The sequence below is a fragment of the Pholcus phalangioides genome, unplaced genomic scaffold (genome assembly GCF_987345545.1).
Source record: "Pholcus phalangioides strain wild (caught in Gottingen) unplaced genomic scaffold, Ppha-v1.0 ptg000009l_1, whole genome shotgun sequence".
Lineage (NCBI taxonomy): Eukaryota > Metazoa > Arthropoda > Arachnida > Araneae > Pholcidae > Pholcus > Pholcus phalangioides.
Genome location: NW_028301602.1, coordinates 9,553,089 through 9,575,105, shown reverse-complemented (window position 1 = coordinate 9,575,105; position 22,017 = coordinate 9,553,089). Strand labels below are relative to the sequence as shown.

The window sequence follows — 22,017 nt, the reverse complement described above, 5'->3', positions numbered from 1 at the left end:
GATATGATCGAAGTGTTTGAAACTTTCAACGAGATTGATAAAATGGACCAGGAGTTATTAATACATCGACAATCAATTGCTTCGACAACGAGACACCAGTATCGATTTTAAGGGACAATTCTAGTTTGTGGTGTCACAGGGAATTTTCCTCTATTAAGGTTGTGAATAAATGGAATAGCTTTTCTCCGGGGGTCGTGAATTCTAATAAGATTGACACGTATTAAAAGAAATACGATAAACATATTGGGATAAATCGAGAACCTATCCATACTCAGATGAGACAATTATAATTTTTTATGGGCGGTATATTTATATATTTTATCATAATTATTAGTTTTTTTTTATTGCGTATATTGGGTCGCTGTATTTTTATGATATATACGAATAATATGTATTCGACATACATATTTTTTATGGGCATCTTTTTTCTGCCACCTCGTTGGGCATTTTATCTGTTGTGGCGTTTGTATTTTTATTTGCAAATTCATATGTGAGAAACCAATTTTTGAAGCTTCAATATTTCATCAAAAAAATAATCGTAAAATATCTTTTTAACTAAATTTGAAGTCCTTAGAATCAATGGTTCACTGTAATAATTAGAGTCCCCGGAAGTTCAGCCAAAATGCTATACGTGAATTTTTTTTTTTGTAGTAATTTGCCTTTTTTGAATTTTTTCTGCCGTAATATTTTGACTGTTTTATGTGCATTTGTAAATTTTAGAAACCATATTCTCTCTGTAGAACTTAAATTTTCTTTAAAATCTTCAACCCTTAGTATTAATTCCTATCAGTAAGCCCCCACTCCCTCTTGCCCCATTTCAACACAAATAAATATGTGCCTGTGAGATGAGCAAATTGGATTTAGGCATAAAAAGGGGCGAAGACTTTTCATCTCCGCTGTACATAACTTTCAGATACAGTAGCAATCAACATACCGTCGAATTCGCATCAGGACAGGGAATCTATGCGAAGGCAACCCATGTCTAAGAAAAGCTGAGAATAAATCGGAAAAGTTTGTTTCTCCACATAACGTGTTCACGCATTTCACAGCATTGTAGATGAATAGTTGACCGATGACTGTCTCAATAGCCCATCGGTTGAAGTCATGGCTCACGCAGGGTGGAGTAGAAGCTGACAGGGCGATGGGGCCCATGTTGTTTTGATTTTTATTTTTCTAGACCCTAGAAAAATAAAAATTTACGGTCTAGAATCTTGACCATAAATGCACTGCAAACAACCATGGCAAGTTATTTTAGATTTCAAAATTATCAGAATAACAGCGAACTAACGACAACACTTTCCCCCCCCCCCTCGTTTATGCTGTTCCTTACCAACATTTCTTCTATTTTTGTATTCAAATATGTCGGCGAATATTGCACTCAGAGACGTAGAACTTCTTTGTTGGACAGGGTAACAACTTTCTAATTGAAACGTTGAAGACGGGGGACCGTATACAAATTTAGGTATTTATTTCATTTTATGACACACTGTATTTTAACTCAAAATTGTTACCGAGTGATTTTTTAACACACTGTGAACATTTTTTAAATTAGAAGCATACCTCTACGACGAAGGGTTGATGAAATAAAGATAAGATTGAATTATTACTTGCAGGACACCGTGTATAATTATTTTTAAATTTCAATTAGCATTACTGAAGAAAAACAAAAATACTGACAATGTGATAAGGACAAAAAAAATTAGAAAACGGTTTTTCATAGAGATAGAACACGGCTTTTTGTTTTTCCACCTTGATAATGGCACCCATGAATGCCGGAACATATGTCGGTGTTTACCAAATGTTTATTTGTCCTTATTATACATTGTCAATATTTTTTGTCTTCTATAGTTCTCAGTATTATAGTGCATATTATGTATTCGATTAAATCGAACTTCGACCTAACCTCGATGGACTACAAACACTATTTTTGGCATAATAATTACATCATTAGCTCTTATAATGCAGTAATGATAATCTAATATTACAACAATAGATTCAGTGAGTGCAGCCAGTTTTTTTAGCCAGTATATGGACTCTTAATATCATATAGCTTTTAGTCACTTTTGCTTTTATCCATTAACTATAAATGTCTTTTGTTAGTGCCTGCTTCAGGCATTTTTAATGCTTTTTTGCCTGCCTATTTTCATCATTTTTAACTACCCTAAATTTCCGGGCTGTAGTAATAATTATTATTGGGAGAAAAAACCCACAATTTTAATTATTTAGATCAGTATTATATCCAGTCTCACATCAGTAATACAATTCACACGGAGGAGAAAATGGTATCACACTTACGTATGTATGTGTGTGTGTGTGTATATATATAATTACGATATTATCACGCGTTCTTCCCAAAAGAAGACCCAAATAAAAACAAAAGGAATAAGAAGGTGAAAAGATTCCATTGACGTCAACGTGACCCCAAACTTCAGCATTATTATTACAAGAGAGAAGCGTTACCCTTGTCGATAGAAAAATTCAGGAATGTAAGAAAAGTTTTTATTTTATTTTTGTTATTTTTTTGAATCTGCCTTTACTCGGAACCCCCGAAGCTACACCTGAAGCTACGGATAACGTTTTCCTCTACGAAGGGGGAAAAAAAAAAAAATTCCGAATATAATTTCCAACGGTTCTTTTTTCAAAGACATATATCCCAGGGGCAAAAAATACCAAGGAAGGTAAATTTCACAATTTTTTTTTTCTTTCTTGTTATGTACCAAGTCTCTTGCCTAGCGTATCAGGTGCAGAGCTTGGTGGCGCTGCAGTCGTTTTCGCACGAAACTTCCACCACAATCATCATCAACAACAGGTTGACGTCGAGTTTGTATATTAGGCTAGGCTCTGCAGAACAGGCTGTAGGCTCTGAGGTGAGCGGATGGGTTCTTACCTGAGAGTACAATAACTTTTTTTTTTTTTTGCATTTTACTTCTTTGTTCATCCTTGCCAGGTGTTTCTTCCGATTTTTTGTTTTTTTTTAACAAATATTTCACAAAAAAAAAAAAAAATTCAAGAATCCCGTGTTACATAAAGACAAGTGAAAAGTTATGGTATATGAACGGTGTTTCGTGTATGGAAATTATTATTAGTGCGTTTGTTGTTATTTTTTGGGTGAAGATTTTGATGTGAACACTGTGACGTTTTAATATCGATTTAGTATTAGAAGTGTTCTCTGAAAAAAAAATTAAATTCAAGGGAGATGAAGCCAAATGACGATAGGTGAGTCTTTATGAAATTTCTTATATGTTGATACTGAACAATTTTCTTAATTGTTAATAAAGAAAAAATAATGAATCCAAAAATTATTCCAGTTACTTTTCTTCGGCCATTGGTGTTGGCCAAATTATGATGAATTTACTGTCATTGGAGCTTATTTCTTCACGAGCAATTTGTCTAGGGACTCGAAATGACAGATTTGTCTATTATGTATCTAAACAATTTTTAAACCTGGTCATGGAGAGCAGGGCCGTCTTAAGAGCATCATGGGGGCCCCCGGGCCAAGTGGTTTTTCTGAGGCCCTAACAGGTAAATTCTAGAAAATTTCAATCAAATCTCATGTTTGTGAGGCCCCTTTTCTCCTGAGGCCCCCGAGCCCATGCATTAAGACGGCACTGATGGAGAGGGGATGATGCCCAGATGCCCCTTCAAAATCAAAGATAGGCCCGGTCATGGTTTCTTCCTGTATTGATGATATTTAAAAATTTCATATTGGATACTATATATTTTATCTTTTCATTATCTCTTCATCCACTTTAATATCGCTATTTCTTTCAATGTTAAATAATTACCATTTTCGTTGTACTGTCTTAAGAGTGATTAGATATAAAGGATTTCTGCCTGTAAATACTGTAATAATGATATACACCAGAGTGTTTTCAACCTGTGGTCCGTGGACTCTAGAACTTTTGGGGGGGGGGTCTGCAGGATTATTTTAATATTCAATTCTATTGAATAGAACAGCATAAATGACTCGTTTAATGCTGTAAAGTTTTAATTTGTTACTTCTATTTTTATGATGTGTATATTATAAAAAAATTTCATTTTGGATTTTATTGGCGGTGGGAAACGTCCGCGGTGCCTTGAAATTCGCGACATCAAAAAGATTCGTAAACACTGATATACACGTTTAATCCAACTTTTCCAAAAATTTCTATTTATCTGACGATATTCTTCTATATAATTATAACACCATAACAATGCCAAATTCACATCGATTGTGATTTGACATTATTAAGACGTACAGTATATTGGTTTTCATTTTTTTTCTTCGTAGTCTTTCGATGGAAATAAATATTGGCTTTTTGAAATGAAGTTTTGGAAAACAATACTTCTTTTTATCAATCAATGTACTAAAATATATTATTTTTAATTTCGAAAATATATATATATATATCGGCCTATTGACATGCTATGGAACAGGGGCGTCGGAAGTATTTTCAACCCGTGGATGCTCACACAGGTGTATGTGGGGGAGGGAGGGGTCCCCCCCCCCCATATCCATAGGTATTTTATATCCATAGATTATAAGCATTGTGTATATAAGCATGACTGACACTTGAACGTTGGGTTTGGTATGATGTCGTAAAATATTTGACTGCACAGAGGTATAAGAGACCCTAAATAATGTTGGATAATGTTATATATAAATGTGGAAGTATGTATGTCTCTGTTCTTTAAACAAATCTACAATTTTAGACCGATCGTCGCCAAATTTTGCATATATGCCAAACAGGATCGAGATTGAATCGTAGGCTACTTTAAAAGTTCATCAGTGTTGACAAGCACCCGAAATGCGCGATAAAAACCGACGGTAAACAATGGTTTCTCGGCCTTAACAATGACTTTCGGAATGTTTACTTTGGTTACCGTGGTTCCCTAACAATGCGTATCAGACATGTGCATGCCTTTACAATGTTTTGCCACTTCTTTAATGCTGTCAGTGTTATGCACGATAGTTCAAGCCTTTGTAATGGTTTGTCACTTTTTCAATCGTCTCAGTAATTGAAGAAAACCCGGGCAGCGCCAGGTATTACAGCTAGTTTTCTATAAAGGACAAGCAGGGCCCGTCTTGAGCATGGGCAGGTGAGGCATTTGCCTAGGACTCCATTGTTTTGTTAGCCCCAAAATATAAACACCATATCATTAATCATTGACAGATTGAATATCTTTGACCCTGGTCGAAGGGGGCACGTATACTCCTGCTCCGTCCAGGGTCCCCTCAAAGTCGAAGCTCTAAGAACAAGCGATAATTCCGAAATTCTTGGAAATATATATATTTCAGAAATTTTTTCCCCTTCTTTTCTTCTCCTCCGATAGAAATCCTTTCATTTTCTAATGAATGTGACCGTGAGAGAAAACCCGATACAAATATATGACTTAATACCAATCGATACATTGAAGGTCAGGAGCTGGTCTTCGTGAGGACGCATCGCACACACACACACACCATAGACTAGCCAGAGGCGGACAAGCAGCCGTCGATTACCATCATTATGATAATATTTAACCGTTAATGTAAAGGCTTATCCTTGTTCGGAATATTTTCCTCGTACGTATGTATTTATCGCCGACGTCTATCGCATTCAAACTCGTTCTACATTCACGTTTTAATACCGTATTAATTACAGTGTCATAAGGGGCTGGAATTCTTAATCATACCTTGATTTATTTCTTAAATAGATTTTCTAAGCAGATTACGATACACAACCCTGTGGAATGCTTATATTTAAATTAATTTTTTCTGCATCCATGTCTGAGAATTTCTCTTAATCACACCGATTTATTAACTTTTTTTAAAGCTTTACTTATTTGTAAATTTTTTCGAGGTAATTGAACTAATGGCACATTTCAAAACTGGTCATTATGATTATTAATACGAATGTTCATCGATCGATTAATCAGTTATGAGATTGGATGATACTATCCACGTATGAAGTTTTAGGTGAGTCTATTTTATGTGCGTATCGTGGCCAATGTCTATAGCAGGGCTATAGTGTTTGATGGCACACCGGTGCGGTTCTTTGGCATAAATTTACCAATTAATATGGAAAGTTTTAGGCACCCCAATACAGATTTTCTAATCGATATTCCAACGAATTGCCCCCTCAAATTCAACAAGCCCTGTCTAAAGTCTGTCTTTCATGTGCCTATGTCAAATGTCTGCCAAAATGTGTATCAATGAATCCATATTCCCTATGGAACATCTAACGAGTTGGTACATGTTGGAATGCGAGTGTTCGTATTGTGAACCTAACGTGAAGTTTGTTTCTGTGTAATGATTATTATAGTGCTGATATCTATTTTGCGGACTGTAAGTAAAGTGTAATGATTGAATATTTGTACCCCGTTGTGGGCTCGTTGCTCTCTCTCACTGGTTCACATTTATACGTGAACCAGTGTATAAACGATCCTACAATACTTTGTGACGGGTCTTCAAAACATGGCCCATCGGCTACATTTGGCCCTCGAAGCTTTTTGCTGTGTCCCACTGACGAAAAGGTTCACATAGCTGCAGAATTTATAGAAGTGCTGAAAAAACCTTCATATTGAAAATATTTAATGCAGAATTGGTGAAAAAAAAATTTCAAAATTACTTTTACGAAACAATTCAAAACTAATGGCAGGAATAATTTCAGAACTAATGAGAAATAATTTCGTGATGTTTGAAAGCAATAGCTTCATAATTATTTGATGAACCAATTTCATAATTGCTGAAATGAATAATTATAGAACTATTGAAAGAAATTAGATCTTTTGGGAATACGTAAAGACCACGTTATTATTATTATTATTAAATAATTTTAGAAGTGGTGGAATAAAGTTCTTCCCAATTAATGAAAGTTCATAATTAATGAAAAATATCAACAGCAATGAATCCAAAATTGATGAAAATTCGTATTTGGTTAAAAAATAATTTGGAGAAAGAAAAGAAAATTAAAGTTCATACTCTCTTCTTAAAGAAAATTCGTATTTGATGAATAGTTGATTTTTCAGAAATAATGAAAATTCATATTTCATGAAAAAAAACAAACAATTTGAATAAATAAGTTTCTCCAATAATGTAGGGCTCCCTGTTTTGAGTCAGAGCCCTTCACCTTATTGAGCCCACCCTTTACGACGTCACTGTATGAATCTACACACCACATTACGACTTATTGGCCCCGGGCTTCATGAAATTTTTCTTTGTTGTTGCCCGTAATGTCTGAGAGGTTGAAGACCCCCCTATGCAATGTCTTTAGCAATATGGACACATAAAAAATCTAATTTCTGATTTTATAACTAAGAAAAAAATTTCCATGTTTGATATATATAATGCTTTAATGGATACACCCAAAAGTTAAATCCATAATGGAGCTATGAACATAACACTATGCTTGAGCATGACAATAATACCGTGATAATGCCAACGAATAATACACTAAAAACATACGCTTCCATCCCAGAACTATATAAACCAATGTCCTAGTAGGATGGATCTTTGATGACACCTTGGGATATACGAGTCAAGTCGCTTGATTTTATTTCACCCGTTTGGTACATTCCTGCGGGAAAATACCTATTGATCCGTCTCCATCTTTGGCACCGCATTGGTAACCAACTCGACCCGAGGGGATGTTCAAGACGTTGATGATCTCTCCAACTTTGATGGATAACTCGTCTGGGCCATTGGCGTCGTATTCTTTGACGCACTTCACTTGGTACTGGACGTTGCTCTTCGATTTGTCATCGTGTCCACCTTTACCATCATCAGCATCGCTCTTGGCTGGAATTGGACTCTTCGATTCGTTTTCGGTTTCCGTCGGAAGCACACCTTTCTGGACATTTCCGATCCCATGCCCTGCAGCATCTTTGTCGTCATCTCGAGCCATCGGCTTGTCTTCATTTTGTATGGGATCGCTCTGAACTGAAGTCGAATCTTTCGTGGGATCTTCTGTTCCGGTATCTGGTTTGGCTTGTCCGTTGGGACGGGCCGTTTCCGGAGTCGCTGATTTCGACGAGTCGTAAGGTGAATCAGAGGCTTCGTTCACGTCCAAAAGTGGTAAGGTCTTCTTCTTGGCGATGTAGTCCTCCACTTTATCGTCCAAAGAATCTCTGTGTAGGACCCAGATACGCTCAGTGATGTCGGCGAAATACTCGCAGGCCTCGCGATGGAACCGTCGCAGCTCTTCGGCGAAGCTGTCGATGATCATGCTGAGGTAATAGGCCCTTGCCTCTATGAAGTAAGAAATCCCTTCGATAACATTCTCATTAGTGCCATTGTACTCCTTCCGAGCTTCTTCGACATCCGTCACAGCCTTGTTTATCTTCCCCTCGTCCAAATTCTTAGCTGCCTGCAAACGCTCCAGGTTTCTCCTTTTCGAGTCGTACTCCAGACGCCTCTTATCCCTGCGTTTTATATCGCTACGGATATCTTCCATCTTCTGGACATATTCTCTGAGTGGCACAATGACGCTCTCTTTGAAATTCGAGATCAGCGTGTCGTAGTTCTTGTAGATCAGACGAGTCTTGGTTCGAACCTGGCCGCTCTCTATCCAGGATTCGTCGTAGAGCTGCAGCAGCGATTCCATAAACTCGCGGTTATAATCCCTCAGCCTCTTTAGGGACCTGTAGTAATCCTTTGCTGCCTTTGCGTAAGCCATGATGTCAGTGTAGATTTCGAAAAATTTCTCCGAGCACTCATTGAAAACTTGGTCGATAGTCTTTTCGCTTTTGCCGAATTTCTGCAGGAACCACTCCGAGAACCTGCTATACCGTCTGGAGATCTTGTTTCCGAGACCAGAGCGCTTATCACTCATAATTCTTTCTTACTTGTGGAAAATTGACGATAATCGATCCGTGAATTATTGTTAGCTAAATGCTTGACTTACATTTCAAGATTTGGAGGAAAATGATGACTGGCCTTGTTCTTTCTGAATTTCGGTGAGTCAATGGCTTTCCGAGGACCGAAATATGAAATGAGTTCCTTTGCATTTGCCTTTTAAACTTCCACCACCGTTTATTGATAATATGAGATAATAAATTATTTGATAGCTTTCATTTCGCACCTTTAAAAATAAGTAGCCAAAAAACTATAGAGCTCTATCTGTCAGTTGCTATTTCTGTCAAGAATAAAGATGCCGATATAATGACTTGCGATCATCAATCATTTTGCTACCTCGTTGGGCATTCTGCCTGTTGTGGCCTTGTATTTGCGTATTTGCTGAATTACTTCAAATATAGGCCTTCAGGGGCATAGCAAACGGGGCATGCCATTTTACTGACGAAACGCTGATCTTAAAGGAATATGTACTTCCAATTAGAAAAAAGTTTTCAAAATAACGTGTAGCACTCAGATATGCCATTCATGTTTCAAGGGGTTTCATAGTTGTTAAAAAAAAACAAAAAAACTTTCTATGTAGTCTTCGTGTGCCCCAAAACCCAATTAAAAAGTTGTTGCTCTGTCTATCTTGATGTCAGCAGAGAAAATTCCATGGTTCTAAGTGCAATATTCGCTGAAATATTCGAATTCCAAAAACGAGGGTAACGATGAGTAACCTAGAAAGCTTACAAGCATGTGAGTGACCAAGAAGTGACCTAGAGAGCAAGGGAAAGAATGACGAAAAAAAAGTAACTGAGAAACATAGATAATCACAGGCCCGAACTGATCGGGCTCTAGCCCGAAAAATTTAGGAAATAATTGGTCAAGAAAATTACACTAGGATGGGGGAAGGGCGGCAAAATTATTGTAGCCCAGTGAAACCATAAATACGCTCGCTTCTGGCCATGTAAATTTTTTTTGTATTAGAAATTTTTTAAAATGTTGGTATTAAGCTGAAGTCCAAGCTTCCCCCTGGGTGCACCGCGCCCCTTGCACCCTCGCTTAAGCCGTCCCGTTACAATTGATTCTATTTCCCTCCGGAGAGTCTATCTATAACGATATTTTATTTAAATGAAATACTTTTCTCTGAGGTATTGAAGACTGATGCGTACTGACTCGATTCGTGGCTAAAAATAGTGCTTTTTGTGTAAGAGAAACTCGAACGCGTGCAGCTTATGGATAACAATCATATACATTAGCTTCTGATGCGAGAGAATAGAATCCACATGGACGCGATTTCGGAAACAAAGAGAATCTTTATTTATTTTCAAGACGTTCTTTTTTGTTATTTCCCGCATTTTTATCTCGTCGCGGTTCTTTTCATTCTTTTACTCACTTTTTTTCTACTTTTCCTGTTTCTATAAATACATGTTATAGCGTCTGATAGAAAAGAATAAGTCTCATCGGATCGAATTGACGTGGGCTTCATAGATTAAAATCTTTCATGCCATGAATCGTTTGTATTTTTTGCATTATTCGATTTCATACACAAAAACATATTTTGTTACCGAAAGAAATATACGACGCGTCTTTCATCTGTGCGTATGTTCTTGTATTTATAAACGCGCGTGCATCTACAGTTGGAACAATACTGTCTGTAGCAGAAGGCCTCCGCGCGAAGCTCGTGACGTCACTGAAGGGGGCCATTTCACATGTAGCCATTAGATATAGCAGGTCGACGCATGCGATAGCTTTACACTTTTTTGCAGTATATTCAATGACTATAGGTGAAATGGCCTACTTCAGTGACGTCACGAGCTTAGCGCAGAGGGCTTCTGTTACAGATGGTGTTGGTTGTAATGACATCTCGGTTATAACGTCAAGAATTTCCGGCCCCGGTTAATTCCCAAAGATTAAAATGTCAACCAACCTTGCTTGTAACCAGGGTCGCAACTAGATACTTCTTCAGTCGGGATAAACACAATAATGTAGAAGGAGCAGTTGGAGAATGAATTCCGCCCTCCCCCCCCCGTCCAGTGCCCGGGGCACTGTACCTGAGTAGCGCAGTGTACCTATTAGTGCTATGATGCCCATCTTTTTCACTATGAAGGCTACCGTCAAGGTCCACGGGTTCGAATCCGGACAGGAACATCAGAAACAGGTTCTTTACCTGCCGAACCTGGGGCAACCACCGTCTTCATTTCTCATCAAACTCCACTGGTTGGAAATTGCCGTATGGCGATATATGACTACAGTTGGTGTGTGGTAAAGTAGTGCGCGGGGCACCAAACCCGCCTGCTCCCCACCCCCCGGTTGCGGCCCTACTTATAACGTCAATGAAAACGCATCAGATTAATCGATTCATTTTTTTCATTTTTTGCCGTTATTCCGTATAATTTATCACAACTAGAACGACAGCACTGCTCAACACTGATTTTGTTCTCAAAGATATTTCAGTGATTTTATGATGATTTTAGGGTGCTGATTTTGAATCCGGCTTTAGTTGTGTCAGAGATTGGCTCTAGTTTTTGAGATAAAGTGATTTGTGATTGTGTGATTTGTATGCTGCTTATGGTATTAAATTTCAATGATAATACCATGAACAGCATATGCATCATATTGAAACTGTGTGTTATAAATAAATACAGTAAATCATTGGCAAAGATATTTCAATGATTTTAGAACCCCTTTTTTTTTATACAATACAATACTTTATTAGTAAGAAATGTGGAATACAGAGAAAAGGGGCATATAGAGAGAAATTTGAGCATATACATGTATAACATGTATTACAATACATCAAAAACCAACATCAATATAGAACCAACATCACCTATAGAAGAGGATTATTTTTCATTGTTTATAGATGGTCTGGGTATATACAAAGCCTCCTAGAAGTACTAGTAGTATACAAGTAGTATCTAGGAGGCTTTGGTATATAACACGTTTACCAGACATTTCTTAATTTTGCCTTTGACTTTTTAGCAAAAAAAAAAAAAATGTTCCGTCTTTTCAACCAAGATTACTTCAATTCATAATCATTACCAAAGTCGGGGATGAACGTAATTAATTAATTATATACTGTATTTTATAATCAGTATGACTATAAATTCAAATATTAATCTCAGATAGTTGCTCTGGTTGCTAAATTGAAATAATTTTTAAATCACTGTAGAACTGCTGCAGCGCTGATTTCCCCCAAGAGTAATTTATAAGGGATGGTTGGCAATTTTGCTGGAAATTAGCAACATTTTCAGCGGGAATTGGCAATGTCCAGGATTTCATTTCTTGTATTTTTCTTTAAAAATATGGTTACCCTAATCAAAATAAAACAATTTTATATACATATTATTTGATTGCACCTGATTACATTTTTCACATTTGAAATTTATTGAAAATGTCTACCTCGGCTATAACGACAAAATTTCGTAGAATCTTCGATATCGTTATAACCGAGTTTTACTGAATATAGATCTTCAACCTGTGAGCATCCAAGAGTCCTCGATTTCGTACTTGGGAATGAATGAACTCTCATCTCGAATTTGCATAAAAATTTCTCATCCACCTTGCATTTGCATTCAATTATTTTGATTTAAACTTTTAGCATTGTTGGAGTTTCGATATGGATGGTCTTCTGATGACATGCTATCCTGTGGTATTTAGAACTACGTGATGCTTTCCGAATTCACCAGTAACTCTGCTGATAGAGCTCGGAGAAATATATTTTCAGAATTATATTATAAAAATATTTTCAGAGTTAGTGGAAGAAGAATTTTCATAATTAGGGAACGAAATATTTTCATAATATAGATGAAAATTTATAATTGGTGAAAAAATAATTCTGGAACTATATACTAAAAAATCATAAGTAATGAAAATTCGTATTCATGAAAGAAATGATTTTAGAAATTTCTGAATTAATGATAATTCATACTTAATGAAAGAAATAATTTCAGAATGAATGCAAGTCTTCAGTAATTCATGGGTTCCTATTTAAATCGCTCAAAATAAACACTCTAGCTTGCGTTTTCCTGAATGCCTAAATATTAATCCTTGCATGTAATAAATATTTGTTACACATTATGGGGTCATACTTGATAGAAAATCAGGGATGTAGCACTTACACTTACATTTTTTGTTTCGAATTATTGCACCCTTAATATAATTCCGAACTTTTAATACAAAACCCATCTGTCCCCTGAATGTTTGGTCGAAGAATTCCTAGCTTAAACACTTGCACTTGAATGATCGCTTTGATTATTGGAGAATAAAATAAAATAAAGACAATTCGATTCGTTCGTTGTTCGACCGTTTACCTCGAGGGTCAACTGCCTTTGTTTTAATTGCACATTGAGGGTCAGGAATCTCGATAACTTCAGTCAAGTGTTCGGTTTCTTGACCACAAACGGACTATTAGTTTCCTCTCCACCTTGTGCTCCAATTACACTCGATTTTTCTTTTATCTTTGCTCGATTGTTTGTTTTTTTCTTATCGCTTCTCTTTATAGATCTCATCAAATCTTCCAGGGCGTCAGCTCAATTGTATCACACAAGATCTAAATAATTGGCATATAAATGCACTAATTTAGTTTTGAAAGAGGCGGAAGGAACACACGAACGAAGCATTATGTTGATTATTACGTTTTATCTCGTTTTTTATCTCGCTTATTTTCCTCTCGTGGATACATTTTGTACATTTGCATGTTTGGAACGGATGGAAGTCTTCGCAGCTTTAATTCAATTTACGAAACGAAGATGATGGTGCAAGAACTTTCTAGAAAACGCATTTAGGTTAATTTTTCCTTTCGTATGTGTAAATAAAAATGTGCTTAAAAATAATTCTTTCGTGTTCGAAATTCGGAGGGAATTTCTTTAATGAGTGTAATAAACTGATTTTTATCTGGTGAATTTATATTGAAAATTTCAGTTTATGTGCTTATAATAATCTTGGTAATGCTGTTTCGTAAAGAGTATTATTAATTAGCGAGAAAGGATCCCATGGTATGGAACGTATTTATTCTATAATTGTAATGTTGTTTTTTGATCCTTATTTCTAAAGTTAAATATTTTACATGTTAAATGTTTTTGATTGAAAACACGGGTCTACTATGTTCCCCCCCCCCCCCAAAAAAAAATAAGACCTAACCAAAAAATAAGCCCTAGCATTATTTTTCAAAATGCTCGTAATATAAGCCCTAGTTAAAAACGTCAACAAGACGGACACATTTTTACGCCCATTGCTACATTCCACGAATGAATTGAATTTCAATTTGAATAATAATATTGATATATTAACTGCATAACTTGATATTTACCATCTATTTATTAAGTTTATACGCAAAACGAATGGCAATATTAGTCAAATAACTGTAAAAATTGAAAGCATCGGAAAAATAGGGCATAACCCGAAAATAAGTCCTAATGCATCTTTTGGAGCAAAAATTAATATTAGGTCGGGTCTTATTTTCGGGGAAACACAATGTATGTCTTGTGTAGGGCTCCATATTCCCTGAGTAAGGAAAGAATATTGATTTAAAAAAAATTGTGTAAAAGTAAAAATTATAAAAAAAAATTTCAAAGAAGTGCATAAATATAATAAATTTTTATAAAATTTATACTATGTAATGTTGATAAATTATTTAAACATAATTTGGAAATAGTTTTAGAGATTTAACTGCTATTGAAAAAGGTTCGTAGAGAAAAAAATTATATATACATAAACAGTTATATATTCTAAAATAACATAAATTGTTTCCCCTTTTAAAAAGGGGGAAGAAAAACTAAAACAAAGACCATAACTTACAAAATACAGAAACACACACACACAACGTCTTTATTAGCTCTACACCCAGTAATGAATCGGAAAGAGCTGTTGATGGCGCACTTTATTTCAATGTCATTAACGATTTTTCAAATAGATAGAATGAATGTGAATAGAACTTCCATGTGTATTTTTAATTTCATGAAGTATAACTGATCATATATTAATAAAATAAATATATAACCTGGCATATTTATGTGATTTAAAAAAAGTCACAAAATCATATTAATTTAAAGAATATATTCTTTTAAACAATGAAATTAACAGAATTATAATAATATCTTGACTTGTACATAAAATATACGCCTTAAAAAAAGATGCCGATTTCATGTGACAAAAACCAATCGAATAAAGCCATTTTTTCGAAAATCCAGGTAATATTATGGTATGCATAATTTTTTTTATTCATATAAATAATACAGTATTTCAGAAAAATTAATTCATTTCTGAGGACTGTAAAAATGAAAAGAAATTCATTGAGGGAATAAGATTTTTTGGCAATATGTTAACACATTGTTCGTTCATCTTGTTCAAATTGTATGTAGTCCGTGGTTTGTTGATCTCGTTCCCATAGTAACATGAGACACGTCATGCTATATACAGTATATACGCATGCCTTGTTCTCCCCCTTTTTTATTTTCAACATGAAATCTCCCAGCAGTAGGAAAAGTTCATTGCTGTATCACATAACACACGAGACAGTCCCAGGTTGACTGAATACGCACGCTCACGTGTTCCTGAGTGAATGATTTTTGCAAAAGCGGGATGGGTGGATATCAACTTTCCTATTTCCGAATGGTATTTGAGAAGTATTTTTTGTTGTGTAAGGTTGTTAGTGTCGAGTAAAATCCGATATCATCTATGGGGAAATCAGTTGGTCGAATCTTTGGTAGACTTTGATTAAACCAAAAACTATCAATTATATATTATTGAAAAAATTATGTTAAGAAAATTTCTGAAGAAAAACCACATTTTTTGTTATTATTTAATTTTTTTTAAATTTGTTCAAAATGTAATATGCAGGGTGGACGAGAAGTTCTGGACGCTTTTTAAAAATTAGTAAAAAATCAGCCAATTGATATAAAAAGTTGCAGTTTTTGCACTAAAATGCTTATGGCCTTAGTGCAGGGGCCTTTAACGCATGGCCGTGTCAGAGCTTTTTGTCTTGACCCACAGATTATCTTCAAGAAACGGTTGAACACATAGAAAAACAATTAATTCTAAAACTAATGTAAGAAATAATTTCGAAATTGAGATGAAAGAAATCCAGAATTAGTGAAAAAATTCAGAACTATTCAAAAAAAATAATTTCGGAATTTTGAAACACATAATTTCAGAATTAGTGAAAAAAATATACATCAATAATTTCGTGATTTCTGGTAGAAATTATTTCACAATCAATGGAAGAATAATTGCATAATTATTGAAAGAAATTATTTCAAGATACGTTGAGTAGTTTTAAAGATTGTTGTTTATAATATTGTTTTTTAAAAGATTACTGTGAAATAAATTATTTCAGAATTATTTAGTGATTTCTCAGATTAAAATTAATCTCAGATTTAAGTAATTTTTAATCAGTAATTAATAAAAACTTTTTCAGAATTAGTGTTAAAAATATTTTCAGAACTAATTAGAATTGATAATTAATAAAAAAAACAAATTACAGAATAAATGAAAGCCTTCAATTATTTTCGTCTCTGTTCAAGTCGGAGCCCCCCATTGGCCTTTTTCTATAAGATATTTCTGAATTACACGAATTAATAGCCCGCATGCGTCATGGGAAGTTTCAATTTAGACCGCCGTGTCTGAAAGGTTGTAGCCCCTGGTCTGTATAGTTTTATTTTCCTTCTTCTAAATTAAAAACATATAGTTAAAAATTTCACTCACAAGTGGCTCTGGATCACGGAAACTTGGCATAACGCATAAAATACGACACAGACAGTGCATAATTAATGTTTATGACAAGCTGAATTGCATTTATTTTTGGTCTATTCGATTTTATCAAAAATTAATAAAGAATCATATGTTTATATATAACAGTCCTGAGCCCCCCTTAAGTCTATGCACCTGCCCATGTACATAAATTTTATTCGAGTTACAACAAACGGTTAGGTTTCCCGGAGGCAATGGACAATGCGCTTGTATCCCCAAGTGTGACAGAGCCTGGGTGTCTCTCGATTACCATGACCCGCCTAGAAGGAACTGCCTAGGGAGATCCTGGAGATCAGCCTTTCACATTTCTTCTTAGCCATGGGTGGTTCAACGGAATCAGACCCCTTTTGCTTTTTTTTTACGCTATAAACTTACTTGAAAATCAATATATATAGGAGGATCCGTTGAAGCCTTGTTCTGGGGGCCCCTGATCAAGAGTGTGAGGGGACCCTGAATTAATGACAAAATCTCTTATATGAGCTCTTTCTTTGCTTTCCTTTTACGTAAACAGTTGCAGTCCTGATTTAATTTTTGAATGTATAGCAATTTTTATATTTGGAATTAAAATTGGGCCGAATAAAATTTTTTGAGGTTCTTATCTGGCCCACGGTTAGAGACCCTCTAATCTAAAATTTAGTAGACATCTTTTATAGACCATTTTCCATATCAAAACTTTTTTGAAAGCTAGTAGAAATTCATGTTTCTCCAAAAATACATTGCAAAAGCGAAAGCTCTACTTTCCGATACAGAGTTAGATATAATTTAGTATGCTTAGGCCATTTCTAGTGTTTGAGTAGCCTGGTTCGAAATCCCGATAAAAAATGACCCATTTTTCCAAACATTCGCAAAAATTTTCATGCTGTGGATAAACATAAAAATATTATCTCTCGAATATTTCTTCCTTTGTCGGTTTATATGTTTGAAAACAATGAGGAACTAGACAGTGTTTACGCAGCTGGTGTTTACTCCAATAACATATAGCATAAAGAGGCCGGATTCGAGAGCTATTCGAAAAGCTTTTGAGTCCTGGGCCCTAATGGGCCCACTATTATTCTGCCAGGTGTGACGAATTCATAGGGTAACTGAATTTTTGGCACGTTCCGAACCATTATTTTAAAGAAGCCCCAGAATAACAGCGACAACATTTCTCTGTATTGAACAATCTTATAATCAATGCAAGATGTTAGATTTCTTTTTTTCGGCCATGGTTTACCTTTAGGACTATGCTTGTTTCTAGTGGCCCTTTTGTCTTATCCAGTTCCCCCCCCCCCGGTGAGTCCAGTCAAGTCACACCCACCCCCCGTCAAAGTGAGTGAGACCCTTATTTTTATTGAATTGATTTCCCAGCACATTGATATCGCAGAAAATTTTCATGAGTAATGTCTCCCTCCGTCTCGCCTCCGTGGGCTCTCGGGCAAAAAAGATGTTTTGGAGGCCCCTTACTTTAGCCTGTGAACAACAGCTGACGTATTTACTTACTCTCGGTAATTATGGTACTAGATCTAATCGTGTAGAAACCCCCCCCCCCCATTCACACCGTGGCCGTGTCTGGACGAGCCCTTGTTTTAAGATGGGCCCTGCTCTTCTATGCAGGACCATTTTAGTAATCATCAGTGCTTCCCTTCCCTCTCCCTGCTGGGAGAGCACCTGTAAAAATATTTACTCAAGTATTTAAAAAAACTAATTGCATCAAATCTCATTATCGTAGGGTCCAGTTCCGCTTCAAAATGAGGGGGGGGGGCTGATTGCCCCCTAATAATTAATGAATATGAAGTAAAATCTCACTGCAACAACACTCGGTATAACAATAGACCTTTCTAAAACGGCTTCATTTGAAAGTAGTCTTACTTTTCTTTCCCCACCATATTTTGTGCCCCCCACTGACACGGCTTCTCTTCAACTTGACTTTTCATCCGTAGCCCTCCTGGAGTATCTCAAGACCCACGAGGGGGGCGTTTCACGAAAAAGTAACAGATAGTAAAATTCACCGCTGGGAAAATTTACCGACAGCAGTTCATCACCAGAGATTGAACAAGTTAGTGAGTGAGTGACTGAATGAGTTAGTGAATGAGCTAACAAGAGAGAGGCAGTGAGTGAGCGGCCGTATGAGTGTTCAAGTGAGTAAGTAAGTGGGTGACTGAGTGATAGTATGATTGAACCAGGGAATGGATGAGTGAGCGAGCGAACCGAGCGATTGAGCGAGCCAGTGACCGTATGAATGACCGAGTGAGTGAGCGATTGAGCGAGCCAGTGACCGTATGAATGACCGAGTGAGTGAGCGATTGAGCGAGCCAGTGACCGTATGAATGACCGAGTGAGTGAGCGATTGAGCGAGCCAGTGACCGTATGAATGACCGAGTGAGTGAGCGATTGAGTAAATGACCGTATAAGTGATTCACTCACTTGCTAATTTCCGTACCTACTCATTCAATCGCTCATCTGCTCACTCAATAACTCTCTGACCCACTCGCTAAATTATCTGCTTATTCACTATACGTCACTTTGTCGATGCATTGTCGTGGCGGCGAATTTTCGCAGCAGTAAATTTTCCTTTGAGTGAATTGCGTAGCGGTGAATTGTTGGCGATGAATTTTCAAAACACGCAAGGGGGCCATGTGGCCCCAAGTCGAGGAAACCCTGATATAGACAACGTCTACCATGGAAACGGGTCAAAGCTATAAAAGATTATATGGTTTCTTCGACCTTTCCGACAGGAAATGCCAAACACTACTACCTTTTATTTACTATTTTTGTTTCACTTTTATTTTCTTCCGTCTATATATGTGTTCTAGTCTTTTTTCCCACCCTGTATGGAAATCATTTATTTGCATATATGACTGAATCAACATGGCACAGTGTACGTTGTATAAAAGCTGCTGTGACGAATGGGAATGAAGAAGAGAACTCGTTCAAGGAACTTTTGTCACGTCAGGGTCACTGTTGACGACTATGCGGATGTTGACTGATAAACGGGGATTATGAGGCCTCATCCAAGTTATTCCCGGATGTGCTTTTTCCCCCCTTATCTGCTGATCATATAAATGAGATCCAGGTTGTGTAATAAGACAGGATTATCTCACTCGTTTATGTTACAGATATGAATGATCTTGAATGGTTGTCACCAGCATGTTCCGATGGCATTAATGACCCGTTTGATTTTTTTAATTCTGGTATTTTAAATAGTTGCACTTTGACAGCGATATTACACACACGGCTGAGTCGTATTAATGTGGCCAACAGCTTATATGTAGAAAAACGACTTTGTGAAGTCTGATAATATAAAATTGCTGGAAAATTGTTGCATTCATACGCGCCAGAACCTGGCGGGCTTAAGCTATTTGATCCATCCCCCGCCCAATAAATTTTTTGAGGCGCTGATTGCCCCCTAATAATTAATGATTATGAAGTAAAATCTCACTGCAACAACACTCGGTATAACAATAGACCTCTCTAAAACGATATTTTCTCAAGTCTTGATTGGAAATGCCAGTACTTTAATCTTAAACTGCTGCCTCTCGATGTAATGGTAATCCCTTCACAACGATATTTCTTCTTGGTCCGCAAAGTATCGTTATATCGAAGTTCTACTGTACAATGAAGCTGACCCTTACCTACTCCTACGTACAAGCTTGAGTTCCGTACATATGGGACGACTAGTAACTTCCAGCCTCACACACCCCCCCCCCCCGAATGTTTTATTCATGTCGGCGCCTCTGGTTGTATATATTTAAATCAGGCTGCAGTCCATTCAATAGTAATTAAGAAGTGTGTAGCTGGATATCTGAAGATAGAACGAATGATGATGATTATCGAGTTTTGTCCAGATCTGGTGAGTTGGGGACCAGAGAAGTTCTTGGAAGTTTTAGTTATGTTTTCTTATAAGTGTTGCAGACACATTTCAGAGCCTTGTGGTATGTTGTATTACCGTTCTTGAAGGTCCTATATGCCCCAGGTGCGGTCGTAAACATTTATTTTGACGCACATAATTTGCCGGGATGAATTTATGATTTTAATAGTTGCTATAGATTTTATGAGCGTATACAATGAGTATCATTGTATAAAAAAGCCTAGCTTAGGAGATACTACAATATGTATATAAATTTCTCATAAAATAATACTGCTATACTGTCATCACCAGCTTTTATTCTTCCAGCTATTATTACAGAATCCTGTTCTCCAAGATTTGTCCCTGAAAATTTTGTCCGTAACTCCATGCAGAAGAGAATGTGATTAATACAGAGAGGCAACTCTTTTATTATTTAAGATGGCCAAATTTTGATACAGAATTTAGTTGTATTGAAAACTAAATATAAAGTCATACCTACAGTGCATCTCGTTTATAACGTTCCCACTTAGAACGTTTTCCCACTTAGTAGCACTTATTTTCTCTCGTGTCCCAATTCTTACTAATACTTATCAAGATTTCCCGTATAAAGCGTTTTCCCGCTCACAACGTTTTTCCGAGACTTTTTTTTTTTTAAAAAACGTTATAAGTGTGATCTACTGTATGCGGTTTCTGGCGGGATCTATACCAGTGGTTCTCAACCGGGGGCCCTAGGATATTCCAGGGAGGCCATGGAGGAAAATATCGCAAAAGGGGAGCCATGGCTTCTGGTAATGGGGCCACGAAGAAATTTATTAAAAGAGTGACTAAAAAAATTTAATTTCAAACAAAATGCATAGAATATATTTTTTCACAATTTTTCCCCTATTTAAGTAACATTAACATAAAGATTTGATTGATTTTTCAACAACGCAGGATATTTCAACACCGAACATAAGGATCTGAGTAGTTGAAAGATGAAATTTATTACTTGAAGTATCAAATATTTTAAGAGTTTCACGAAAACAAGCACAATGATATTTTTGTGTGTGTGTTCATCCAATTTTTCATAAGTAGGGCTCTGATTTTTATGACCTAAAGATGAAACGTCGTTGCTGATAAGTTATTAGCTACTACATTTCTTCTTATGGTTGTGTTATCAATAATTATAAGGTTTTGAGATTAATGTATTTATATATACAGTGTCACTTTAATGACAGTGATTTTGACAGTAACATTTATTTGAATACAACCAACGAAAAAACTGCGTTAAATGCGGATAAAACGGTTTTGTTGGCATCAGGAGAAACCGGGCTACACTTTTGAGTACACAGTGTCCGTATAAAAAGTTAATATTTTTATTTTAATAACTATACAACCCTTTGCAACATGAACGACATATCTGACTACTATACACGTTATTTGGATAATTTTTCTAATTGAAAGTATTCCTGTGTAGGGTGAACGGTTTGCCAGTAAAATACCATACGTCTTGTTACCTATGAACCCTGTACATTACATATAGTAGTGTCTGTTATGTGAAATATTGTGTTGCGTTTAAACCAACTCACACGTTGTTTGTTCGCCTGCGAGAGAGAGGCCACATTATGAACCAAAAAGCCACTTGGAGATAGCTTGTCATTTAACG

General features: G+C 36.2%; 1 protein-coding gene across 1 annotated transcript in view; it reads left to right on the top strand.

Annotated features, from left to right (window-relative positions):
• Positions 1 to 2,824: 2,824 nt before the first annotated feature.
• Positions 2,825 to 22,017, top strand: part of LOC149081715 (uncharacterized) — an 89,213-nt gene continuing 70,020 nt past the window's right edge. Inside the window, exon 1 of the mRNA XM_089237132.1 lies at positions 2,825 to 3,216. Within this exon, the coding sequence (XP_089093258.1) occupies positions 3,197 to 3,216 (20 nt within the window). The 5' untranslated portion in view covers positions 2,825 to 3,196. The remainder of the gene's footprint in view (positions 3,217 to 22,017) is intronic.